Here is a 13666-nt window from a genome sequence, read left to right on the forward strand (position 1 = left end):
AAAATTAAATACAAGGAAAAAATATTAAAAGCAGCAAGGGAAAAATAACACACAAGGGAATCCCGACAAGGTTAACAGCTGATCTTTCAGCAGAAGCTCCACAAGCCAGAAGGGACTGGCAGGACATATTTAAAGTGATGAAGGAGAAAAAACCTGCAACCAAGATTACTCTATCCAGCAAGGATCTCATTCAGATTCAACAGAGAAATTAAAAGCTTTACAGATAAGCAAAAGTTAAGAGAATTCAGCACCACCAAACCAGCTTTACAACAAATGCTAAAGGAACCTCCCTAGGCAGGAAACACAAGAGAAGGAAAAGAGCTGCAAAAACAAACCAAGAACAATTAAGAAAATGGTAATAAGACCATACATATCAATAATTGCCTTAAATGTAAATGGATTAAATGCTCCAACCAAAAGACACAGGCTGGCTGAATGGATACAAAAACAACACTTGTACATATGCTGTCTACAAGAGACCCAGTTCAGACCTAGGGACACATACAGACTGAAAGTGAGGGGATGGAAAAAGACATTCCATGGAAATGGAAATCAAAAGAAAGCTGGAGTAGTAATTCTCATATCAGATAACATAGACTTTAAAATAAAGACTATTACAAGAGACAAAGAAGGACACTACATAATGATCAAGGGATCAATCAAAGAAGAAGATATAACAATTGTAAATATTTATGCATCCAACATAGGAGTACCTCAATATGCAAGGCAAATGCTAACAGCCATAAAAGGGGAAATTGACAGTAGCACAATCATAGTAGGGGACTATAACACCCCACTTTCACCAATGGACAGATCATCCAAAATGAAAATAAATAAAGAAACACAAGCTTTAAATGACACATTAAACAAGATGGACTTAATTGATATTTATAGGACATTCCATCCAAAAACAATAGAATACACTTTCTTCTCAAGGGCTCATGGAACATTCTCCAGGATAGATCATATCTTGGGTCACATATCAAGCCTTGGTAAATTTAAGAAAATTGAAATCATATCAAGTATCTTTTCCAACCACAATGCTATGAGACTAGATATTAATTACAGGAAAAAATTGTAAAAAATACAAACACATGGAGGCTAAACAATAGACTACTAAATAACCAAGAGAACAGTGAAGAAATCAAGAGGAAATCAAAAATACCTAGAAACAAATAACAATGAAAACATGACAGCCCAAAACATATGTGATGCAGCTAAAGCAGTTCTAAAAGGTAAGTTTATAGCAATATAATCCTACCTCAAGAAACAAGAAAAATCTCAAATAAGTAACTTACCCGTACAACTAAAGCAATTAGTGAAAGAAGAACAAAATAACCCCAAAGTTATCAGAAGGAAAGAAATCATAAAGATCAGATCAGAAACAAATGAAAAAGAAATGAAGGACACAAAAGCAAAGATCAATAAAACTTAAAGCTGGTTCTTTGAGAAGATAAACAAAATTGATAAACCATTAGCCACACTCATCAAGAAAAAAGGGAAAAGACTCAAATCAACAGAATTAGAAATGAAAAAGGATATGTAACAACAGAAATACAAAGGATTATGAGAGATTACTACAAGCAACTATATGTCAATAAAATGAACAAACTGGAATAAATGGACAAATTCTTAGAAAAGCACAACATTCCGAGACTCAACCAGGAAGAAATAGAAAATATAGACAGAACAATCACAAGCACTGAAATTGAAACTGTGATTAAAAATCTTCCAATAACCAAAGCCCAGGACCAGATGGTTTCACAGGCAAATTCTATCAAACATTTAGAGAAGAGCTAACAGCTATACTTCTCAAACTTTTCCAAATAATAGCAGAGGGAGGAACACTCTCAAACTCATTCTACGTGGCCACCATCACCCTGATACCAAAACCAGACAAAGAAGTCACACACACAAAAAAACTACAGGCCAGTATCACTGATGAACATAGATGCAAAAATCCTCAACAAAATACTAGCAAACAGAATCCAACAGCACATTAAAGGATCATACACCATGATCAAGTGGGGTTTATCCCAAGAACGCAAGGATTCTTCAATATATGCAAATCAATCAATGTGACACACCATATTAACAAATTGAAGGAAAAAAAACCATATGATAATTTCAATGTGTGCAGAAAAAACTTTTGACAAAATTCAACACCCATTTATGATGAAAACCCTCCAGAAAGTAGGCATAGTGGGAACTTACCTCAACATAATAAAGGCCATTATATGACCAACCCACAGCAAACATTGTTCACAAAGGTGAAAAACTGGAACCATTTCCTCTAAGTTCAGGAACAAGACAATGTTGCCTACTCTCATCACTATTATTCAACGTAGTTTTGGAAGTTTTAGCCACACCAATCACAGAAGAAAAAGAAGTAAAAGGAATCCAAATCGGAAAAGAAGAAGTAAAACTGTCACTGTTTGCAGATGACATGATACTATACATAGAGAATCCTAAAGATGCTACCAGAAAACTTCTAGAGCTAATCAATGAATTTGGTAAAGTAGCAGGATACAAAATTAATGCACAGAAATCTCTTGCAATCCTATACACTAATGATGAAAAATCTGAAAGAGAAATTAAGGAAACACTCCCATTTACCATTTCAACAAAAAGATAAAATATCTAGGAATTAACCTACCTAAGGAGACAAAAGACCTGTATGCAGAAAACTATAGACACCAATGAAAGAAATTAAAGATGGTACAAACAGATGGAGAGATATACTATGTTGTCTGATTGGAAGAATCAACATTGTGAAAATGACTCCACTACCCAAAGCAATCTACAGATTCAATGCAAACACTATCAAACTACCATTGGCATTTTTCACAGAATGAGAAAAAAAGCCTTCACAATTTGTATGGAAACACAAAAGACCCCGAATAGACAAAGCAATCTTGAGAAAGAAAAACGGAGCTGGAGGAATCAGACTTCTGGACTTCAGACTATACTACAAAGCCACTGTAATCAAGACAGTATTGTACTGGCTCAAAAACAGAAATATAGATCAATGGAATGGGATAGAAAACCCAGAGATAAACCCACGCACATATGGTCACCTTATCTTTGATAAAGGAGTCAAGAATATGCAATGGAGAAAAGACAGCCTCTTCAATAAGTGGTGCTGAGAAAACTGGATAGCTACATGTTAAATAATGAAATTACAACACTCCCTAACACCATACACAAAAATAAACTCAAAATGGATTAAAGACCTAAATGTAAGGCCAGACAATAAAACTCTTAGAGGAAAACATAGGCAGAACACTCTCTGACATAAATCACAGCAAGACCCTTTTTGGCCCACCTCCTAGAGAAACGGAAATGAAAACAAAAATAAACAAATGGAACCTAATGAAACAAAAGTTTTTGCACAGCAAAGGAAACCATAAACAGACAAAAAGCAACCCTCAGAATGGGAGAAAATATTTGCAAATGAAGCAACTGACAAAGGATTAATCTCCAAAATATACAAGCAGCGCATGCAGCTCAATATCAAAAAAACAAACAGCCCAATCCAAAAATGGGCAGAAGATCTAAACAGACATTTCTGCAAAGAAGATACACAGACTGCCAACAAACACATGAAAGGATGCTCAACATCACTAATCATGAGAGCAATGCAAATCAAAACTACAGTGAGGTATCACCTCACACCAATCAGAATGGCCATCATCAAAAATCTACAAACAATAAAGGCTGGAAAGGGTGTGGAGAAAAGGGGACCTTCTTGCCCTTTTGGTGGGAATGTAAATTGATACAGCCACTATGGAGAACAGTATGGAGGTTCCTTTACAAACTAAAAACAGAACTACCATATGACCCAGCAATCCCACTACTGGGCATATACCCTGAGAAAACCACAATTCAAAAAAGAGTCATGGGGCTTCCCTGGTGGCGCAGTGGTTGAGAATCCGTCTGCCGATGCAGGGGACACGGGTTTGTGCCCCGGTCCGGGAAGATTCCATATGCCGCAGAGAGGCTCGGCCTGTGAGCCATGGTCGCTGAGCCTGTGCATCCAGAGCCTGTGCTCTGCAACAGGAGAGGCCACAACAGTGAGAGGCCCGCATACCGCCAAAAAAAAAAAAAAAAAAAAAAGAGCCATGTACTACAATGTTCATTGCAGCATTATTTACAATAGCCAGGACATGGAAGCAACCTAAGTGTCCATCGACAGATGAATGAATAAAGAAGATGCGGCACATATATACAATGGAATATTGCTCAGTCATAAAAAGAAATGAAACTGCGTTATTTGTAGTTTGCTAGATGGACTTAGAGTCTGTCACACAGAGTGATGTAAGTCAGAAAGAGAAAAACAAATACCGTAGGCTAACACATATATATGGAATCTAAAAGAAAAAAAAAAGGTTCTGATGAACGTAGAGGCAGGACAGGAATAAAGACATAGACCTAGAGGACGGACTTGAGGACACGGGGAGGGGGAAGGGTAAGCTGGGACAAAGTGAGAGAGTGGCATGGACATATACACTACCAAATGTAAAATAGATAGCTAATGGGAAGCAGCCACAGAGCACAGGGAAATCAGCTCGGTGCTTTGTGACCACCTAGAGGGGTGGGATAGGGAGGCTCGGAGGGAGGTTCAAGAGGGAGGAGATATGGGGATATATGTATGCATATAGCTGATTCACTTTGTTATAATGCAGAAACTAACACATCATTGTAAAGCAATTATACTCCAATAAAGATGTTAAAATATATATATATATTAAAAATCCAGATATTCTCTAAATTTTTGTAGTAAAAATATTAAAAGACAACAGGGCTGATTGGTATAAATACTAGAATACATAATTATTTCACTTATTTAACTTGTTTTTCTATTTTCTCTATTGTGCCAGAAATGCGCAAGACAACTGAACCTGTGTATATGTATGAGATTATTTAGAGAGCATATAAAGTGAGAGTGAAATAAGCCTAGATCTAATCTTGGGGATTCTAACTTCAGGGAGGATTAGCCTATAAAGGAGATGGTGAAGAAGTGGAGGGGAAATAAGAGGAAGACCAAGAGATTGTAGATCCTTGAAGCCAAGGCAAGAGACTGTGTTAAGAAACATTGAATGTGCAGCTGTGCCTCCCCAAATCATAGATCTCCTCTCTGAACCACTGTCTGTAGTGAACTACTCCAGAGTGGAAAGTTTGGGAAATGAATCTACCATCTAAACTTAAATAATAGCAATAATCTATGATCACTGTCTCCATTTCCTCAGTTCCCTTCATTCTTTAAATATTAGTGATACATTCAGAATTTTATTCTTATCACTCCAGTAAAGCTGTTATGGTGAATGTCAACCAGTGGCTACACCCAATAAAATATTTTCAATCTTTGCTACCTCTTTATCTTTCCTTTATCATTTATACTTTGACTCTTTTTCCCCAACCTCACTTCATTCTCTCTCTCTCTCTTTTTCCCTGAGGGACCCTTCTCTTTTCTACCATTCTAACCTTTCCTTCCCTCAGCCATTACTGGATATGTACCCTTTTGCCTATACTTTCTTTCTTATATTCCTTAGATTTCTGTCCTTGAATTAATATTTTGATTTTTAATTATGCTTTTAATTACATTTAGTTTTACGTCTAAAATTAAGTCACAGATCCTTTGTTGACATTTAGATATTTTGAAAGGCCCACTGATGCTTCTGATGAAAAAAATGCTATGTCTATTAGAAAATACACACAAATGTAAGAATAACAGCAATAGATATGGTTGAAACAAATATTTAAATAGTAAGAGCACCTGAAGACCTGAAACTTATTAAATACATAAAACATTAATTTTGTAATCACTTAGCTTCCTTATATACTCAGTTAATTCAGCTACAGAACTTCCAGAGGATGAGATGAAGATTAAGATCTGGATCTGACCTTGACCTAAACATAATTATTTACCTGACCTAGAATTGTCCATGGCTACTGTCTCATTGCCGTTCTAATTAATGAATGGCATCAAATAGTACAGCATTTGATTTCTGAGAGGAAGCTTCCCTAGCAAATCGCTTCCTACTTTTCTGTGAATCAAGGGCAGAAAATTTGCTGATTTTGACACTTTTTTTCCTGTTTGTATCTAAATTTATTAGGAAAAAGAAACCCTGATATTATGCCAGAGTGTTTTTCAAAATAAGGAAAAGTAGTCTAGTTACATTCATTATCTAATTTGTGTGTGTTAGTGTATATCTGTACATGTGTTTTGCTTTATTTAGGTATAATTTACAAAAATTGTGTAAATTAAAGATGTACAAGGTGATATTCTGATATATGTATAAATTGTGAAATGATTCCCACAATCAAGCTAATTAACACATCCATCACTTCACATAATTATCTTTTTGGGTATGTGGTGAGAAACATTTAAGATCTACTCTCTTAGAATATTTCAAGTATACAATGCAGTATTACTAACTGTAGTCACCATACTGTACACTAGATCCCCAGAACTTATTCATCTTATAAATGAAAGTTTGGACCCTTTGATCAACATTTCTTCATTTCCCTTACCCACAGCCCCTATGTTTTAGTAGGCCATGTGTAGTTTATAGCCCTAGAATATACTATGAAATTATCTTATCACTAAACTGAATTTATGCTAGAAATTTGGCTGTATTGTCATTCCTGAATCTTACAGATCTTTTCAATCATTTTCTCCTTTTCAGCTTATTTTCCTCCTTATTTTGGTTTAAAAGCACTGGAAAATATCACCATCTGTGGACTTCCATAATGTTGTTAATAAAGTGTTTTGTCAGTCATAATGTAAATTACAATTAATATTCAAAATTTTTGTTTTCTAGGTGTATGATAACTGGAATTTTTCTGTATTTGCTACATGATCAAATGTTTCTTTCCCAACACCAGCACCTCAAATGTATTTGGAGAATATGTTGACCAGTCACAGATTCGTATTAATTACAAAAATATTGTCAATCTTGCATTTGCATATATATTAAAATATAATTAACATACTTAAAACATATACACATATATACACAACTGTGTATCACATAATCATATTATGGAAGTATGTTTTTGGTAAAATACATCTTTTAAATATTTATATTTCTGTTTGCATTTATAATAATCACTCAAATTTTGAAATAAAAATAAATATCCATTTTTTTAACCAAGTGGAAAGAAATTAAGTATTGAGTTTCTTTTTTTTTTTTTTTTTTTTTTTTGCGGTATGCGGGCCTCTCACTGTTGTGGCCTCTCCCGTTGCGGGGCACAGGCTCCGGGCACACAGGCCTAGCGGCCATGGCTCACGGGCTTAGTTGCTCCGCGGCATGTGGGATCTTCCCGGACCAGGTCACGAACCCGTGTCTCCTGCATCGGCAGGCGGATTCTCAACCACTGCGCCACCAGGGAAGCCCAGTATTGAGTTTCTTAATGAATGGCAGTTTAAATGTAACATACAATGTATCAACTATAAAAACAATGCAGCTTAAATTTAAATAAATTTCTTATTGTTTCCACCTACATTGGATATATGATATTTTATAGTATTAGTTAAATAGTCAGGCTAATGTTAAATAATCCATGTAAATGACAAATGCAAGGAAATATAAATGTATGATTACAAAATAAAAGGTAAAATACAACTTTCCCATTTCTGCATATAATTGATTACTGTATAGCTATATAATTATACTACTTGTGGTGGTCACAGACTGTTTTTTCTTCTAGGTTGAGTCATATGGGACTTCCATTATAGGCCCAAAGATTGAACATTGGCCATTTTATATGGTGCAACCTATTAGTTTCCCTCACATTGTTCAGAAGAAGCTTTAACATGGGAGTGAGAGAGAGAAGACTAGCAAGAATTCATAATTTGTGACATGTGACTTAAAAGTGAATTTATTTTAAAACTCAAACTGTTATCTCATTTGGTAAATTAATAAGTGTGTATGATGTCCTTAAAATTTAAAAAAGTTAGCTAACTGATCAACATTTCATTTTCTATCAGTTATACTTTTAACATGGACATAATTTCATTAATACTTCTATGTATCAGTGGGTTAGAATGGTATCACTTTTTTCAACTATTTATTTTTCAACTATTAATATTTTGCTTATCTTTATTAGTTTTCATATCTTATGAGCAATAAAGCACCAAAATGTTAATAAGCGTAACTAATAAACCTTTGTTCTATATTTTTAATTAGTAATATGTAAGACTTTTTTATTAATATTGTTAAAGATACAAATGTGAAGACAACAATGATTGTTAATTTATGGAGATTTATTAATACTAAATAAAAACCTATAGATTAGAAACTTTTCTCTTACCTTCATTCTTTCAAATTGAGATAGAACTCTGAGTGCTCGAAGGAATTTAATGGAAATAAGTGGTTTTAGTTCTTCCCGAGATTTGCCTATTAAGCTAAGACAAAACACCTGGGTATATCAAAAAAAGTGAAGAGAATTTAATTTTAACTTTAATCAAAACAATGTGTAAAAAAACCTTTTATTATGGAAAAGATACAGTCAAAGCCTACAAAGAAATTTATGAAATATTTTAATATACATTTCAATATATCTTAATGATGACCTACAGAAAGATACAAGAAAATCATTCTGTGTTAAAATCACTTAAAGAAAGATAAAACAAAACTATTTTCTGGTAACAGGAATATATGCTATCAAGATAAACAAAAGTTTGTATATTTGAGATTCTTTATGGTCAAGGCTTAATATTTATATCCATTTTTAATTTTTAAATTAAATTAAGAATCAGTTACATGATTATTTGCAACATAGTAATAGTACACAATGTATTCATTAAAACAAAATTTGGAATATATTTACATATGAATCTAAATATGAAGATGGTTAAGATGATATAAAAAATAGGATTTCAGAGAAGAGGCATAAAGAAGGAAATGAATACTGTTAAGTCCAAGTACTAATTACCAAAAAACATAGCAAGATTCTAAGGTGATTTTTAAAATTAAACATATGTATAAATATGATTCAAATTTTGAAAACTTAATGGAGATCGAGCAACGTTGCATAGTTATGATTAACTTTTGTTGTATCTTCATATTTTCTGTATTTTCAAGGCAATATAAATGAAAAAAATTACTCTCTTTTACCCCATGCTAAAGAGATTATCTTGAAGTGGACTTTGAAGTAAGGGTATCATTTATATAAGCATGGAGGGATGTGGACTCAAAAGAACAATAATCAGGAAACAGGAAGGTGGGTTGCAGGTGTAGTATGGTTTGGTTGAAGTAGAAGGTTAATTGCAAGAATTAATTTAGAAGACAAAGGTCAGATATTGTAAGTCATTATTTAAAGACTGAGAAGCTTCAGTCATTGTTTATAGAATAGGGAGATATTTGTGCATTCAAGAAAAATTATCGAGCACCTAATATGTGGCATGAATTGTTCTAGGCATATAGGATAAGGAGAGAACCAAACTGAGAAAATATTTTGCCTTAATGGAGCTTATCTTTCAGTAAGCAAAATCAATGAGTAAATTATATTGGACTGGCCAAAAGGTTTGTTTGTTTTTTTTTCTGTAAGATGGCTCTAGTAGCACTTAGTTGTCTTTAACTTCATTTGAAACAATTTTGTTAGATTGTTTTGTGACAGCTGTCATATCTGTGTGCATTTTTAAAAAACTTATCAAAATTGGTGAATTTTTGTGTAACCATTTTAATATTAAAGATGGAAGAAAAAAAGCAACAGTTTCAGCATATTATGCTTTATTATTTCAAGAAAGGTAAAAACGCTACTGAAATGCAAAAAAGATTTAGCAGTTTTTTGAGAAGGTGCTGTGACTGGTCAAATGTGTCAAAAGTGTTTTGCTAAGTTTTGTGCTGGAGATTTCTCACTGGATGATGCTCCATGGTTGGGTAGACCAGATGAAGTTGATAGTGATCAAACTGAGACAGTAATTGAGAACAATCACCGTTATACTATGTGGGAGATAGCTGGCATACTCAAAATATCCAAATCAAATGCTGAAAATCATTTGTACCAGCTTGGTTATGTGAATCACTTTGATGTTTAGGTTCCACATAAGTTAAGTGAAAAAAACCTTGACCGTATTTCTGCATGCGATTCTCTACTTAAATGTAATGAAGACATTGTTTTTTAAAAAAATTTGTGACGGGCAATGAAAAGTGGCTACTGTACGATAACGTGGAATGGAGGAGATCGTGGGGCAAGTGACATGAACTACCACCAACCACACCAAAGGCCAGTCTTCATCCAAAGAATGTGAGGTTATGTATATGGTGGGATTGGAAGGGAGTCCTTTATTATGAGCTCCTTCTGGGAAACCAAATGATTAATTCCAACAAGTACTCCTCCCAATTAGACCAAGTAAAAGCAGCACTCAGCAAAAAGCATCCAGAATTAGTCAACAAAAAATGCATAATCTTCCATGAGTTTAATGCAAGACCACTTGTTTCTTTGATGACCAGACAAAAACTATTATGGTTTGGCTGGGAAGTTCTGATTCATCCGCTATATTCACCAGACACTGCACCTTTGGATTTCCATTTAGTTTGGTCTTTACAAAATTCTCTTAATGGAAAATATTTCAGTTCCCTGGAAGACTGTAAAAGGCACCTAAAACAGTTCTTTGCTCAAAAAGATAAAAAGTTTTGGGAAGATGGAATTATGAAGTTGCCTGAAAAACGGCAGAAAGTAGTGGAACAGAAGGGTGAATATGTTGTTCAATAAAGCTCTTGGTGAAAATGAAAAATGTGTCTTTTACTTTTACTTAAAAACCGAAGGAACTTTTTGGCCAACCCAATATAATATTAATAGGAAATGAAGAAAGCAGAGAAAGCACAAAGGAGTATTGTAGTGGTTGCAGTTTTAAATATGGTAGTGCAGAAAGACCTAACTTCAACAGTTTCTTTTCATCAGACATAAATGAGGTGAGCCAGCAAAAGTTTCAGGTGGAAGGAAGAATAAGTGCAAAGGCACTAAGATAGAAGTAATTTTGGCATGGTTTTTGAACTTCAAAAATTCCGGTGCTGGTGGAGCAGTATACAGACCAGGATGGGGGAAAGGGAGAGTAGCAGGACATAAGACTGGATCATGTAGAGACTTGTAGGCCTTTGACTGCAAAGACTGTAGCTTTTACTATGAGTGAGGGATGTTTATTGGAGGATTTCAAGAAAAGTGACTTGAGCTGAGTTTCATTTTACAACAGTACAACATATGTGGTTGCTATGTGGAGAGTAGAACAAAGGCGTGCAGTGGTGGAAGCAAGGATCTCAGCTTGGAATCTACTGCAGTGATACAAATGGGCAGTTCTGGTAGCTTGGATCAGTGTGGTACTGGTGAAGGTTATGATAAGTAGTCTAATTTTAAATGTATGATTTAAAGGTAGAACCAATCTAAATATTTTAGAATGCTGATATTTTCAAGATATTCTGCAATAAGACTATTCTAATTAGCAGCAGATTTATAGGCAATGATTAGAAGAATCAGGAGTTAAGTACTGAACTGTTAAAATTTTAGAATGAAAAGGATGGATGTGAAGCATTACATATGAAGAAATATGGGATGTTGGTGACTGAAATTGTATAGCGAGAGGGAAAAGAAAGATATAAGTAAATGGAAGAGTAAGTCAGAGTAAAGAAGGAAGAGTAAATCAAATAGCGTTTACATTTTTCTTTAAAATACGTACAATAACAACCATGAAGTCTAGTTGGTACCAGCCATTAGTGAAATAGGCTTTAAAACCATATGCCATCCACTTTAGAAGCATTTCCAGAATGAAGATGTAAGTGAAGATCATGTCAGCATATTCTAATAAGATTTTAATAGTCTTCCTCTGATCAATATATATATCTTCAAAAGCCTATGGGTAAAAAATTTAAGGATTAATGTACATGTAATTTCTATAAGCTCTTTTGGCATAGAGGGGAATGAAATCCCATCTCTAGATGGTGAGCATTGTCATAGGTTGTAGTCTCAAGGACTTGTTCACTTGGTTTGGATTTATTCACACAATCCACATCTGTTTTCTGATCCTATGCCTGTAGCAGACATCATTCATTGATTCCAGAACCTCCAAATTGTGTTCTAATTAGTGATCTGAAAAGCCTCTCTCAAATCAGTTAATCAAACTTAAGAGGTGGAATCTTTAGTCACATCTGACCTGGTTCTTGTCTCTAATTCCACATAGCCATCTCATAGATATGTGCTATTGAGATTAAAGGAGCAGAGATAAACAAACAAAGAAACAAAACCCCCAAACATGTGTTTTCAGAAATCCACGCTGCTATTACATGAAAAAGTCACAAAGCTTGTCAGATAAACCATTGGAAACACATGTATATGAAATAAAACTATAATGTTTTTCTAAAGTTTCTCAGTTTTAATAGATCAACCTCAATTTCACTGTGAAGGAAGCAAATTCTGATAATGTCATTCAAAGCAATTTCATAGTATATTTTTAACACTGAGAAAAAGGCAATAAAGTATCAATAACCTCAGGCAGACTTGATTCAAAGTGCATTTGAGGTCAAAGATTAAACAAGGATGAAAATAATTTTCGGTAAAGAATGGTGTGATTCTTAAAAACCTATTGTTAAATAAAAGTAAATATAAAATAAGAGAATTGCTGACTCAATTGAATGAATTATGGAGTAAAAGTGTTTATAAAAGCAGATTATAAATATCATCCAAAGTTATTTTAAAGGACTTTATTCATTACATGTATTTACTTACTGAACAGGTATATAATGTGAAATAATATAAAACGATATACAGAAGCCTCTATTTCAATTAAAACATTAAAAAATAGGCAAAACCAATCTGTGGCAGTTGAAGTCCACATACTGGCTATCCACATGGAATGAAGAGGTAACTGTTAGGGGTCAGAGTATGGTTCTGGAACCCTGGTAGCATTCTATTTCTCAAGCTAAGTGATGGTTACATAGGTACATTCACTTGGTGAAAATCTTTTATGCTATACACTTATGATTTGCATGCTTTTCAGTATGTGTGCTAAATGTCAGTATAAAGTTTACTTTAAAAATATCTACAGTACAAAGTCTGGTTCCCAACCATGACTCCATCTTCTCTGTTTTGTGCATCTCATGATTAACTATTTCTTGTTAATCTTGTTAATCAAAGAAAATCTTTGATTTTCTTTAATCAAACACAAGCAAATATCAATATACATTCTATTTTTCTCCCTTTCTTACATAAAATGTAGCATGCTGTGCACTTTATTCTTTCTTTTTTTCACTTATTACCATATCTTGGGGAATTGCAATATCAGCATGCAGACAGCTCTTGTATTTTCTGGGTAACTGCACAGTATCCCATTGGATGACTGTACCATAGTATATTTAAACAGTCACCTAATACGGTTTCTTTTGGTTTTCAATCTTTTGCTATTACAAAAAATTCTTCAGTGCATAGCCTTGTAAATGCATTTAATATGTGTGAAGATTTTAAGATAATTTCCCTGAATTAAGATTCTTGGGTCAATGGGTAAATATATTTGTAGTTCAAAGGTCCTTAAAAGTATGTGCAGGGACTTCCCTGGTGGCACAGTGGTTAAGAATCTGCCTGCCAATGCAGGGGACACGGGTTCGGGCCCTGGTCCAGGAAGATCCCACATGCCGCGGAGCGACTAAGCCCATGTGTCACAACTGCTGAG

At 34.3% G+C, this 13666-nt stretch overlaps 1 protein-coding gene across 4 annotated transcripts in view; it reads right to left on the reverse strand.

Moving 5' to 3' along the window:
- Nucleotides 1-13666, reverse strand: part of SCN7A (sodium voltage-gated channel alpha subunit 7) — an 82613-nt gene that overhangs the window by 14252 nt on the left and 54695 nt on the right. For all 4 annotated transcript variants that reach the window (XM_067026233.1, XM_067026230.1, XM_067026232.1 and 1 more), the window contains 2 exons: nt 11681-11854; nt 8317-8424 (listed from right to left, as the gene is read on the reverse strand). In XM_067026233.1, the coding sequence (XP_066882334.1) occupies nt 8317-8424; nt 11681-11854 (282 nt within the window). The remainder of the gene's footprint in view (nt 1-8316; nt 8425-11680; nt 11855-13666) is intronic.

The sequence above is a fragment of the Kogia breviceps genome, chromosome 2 (genome assembly GCF_026419965.1).
Source record: "Kogia breviceps isolate mKogBre1 chromosome 2, mKogBre1 haplotype 1, whole genome shotgun sequence".
Classification (NCBI taxonomy): Eukaryota; Metazoa; Chordata; class Mammalia; order Artiodactyla; family Physeteridae; genus Kogia; species Kogia breviceps.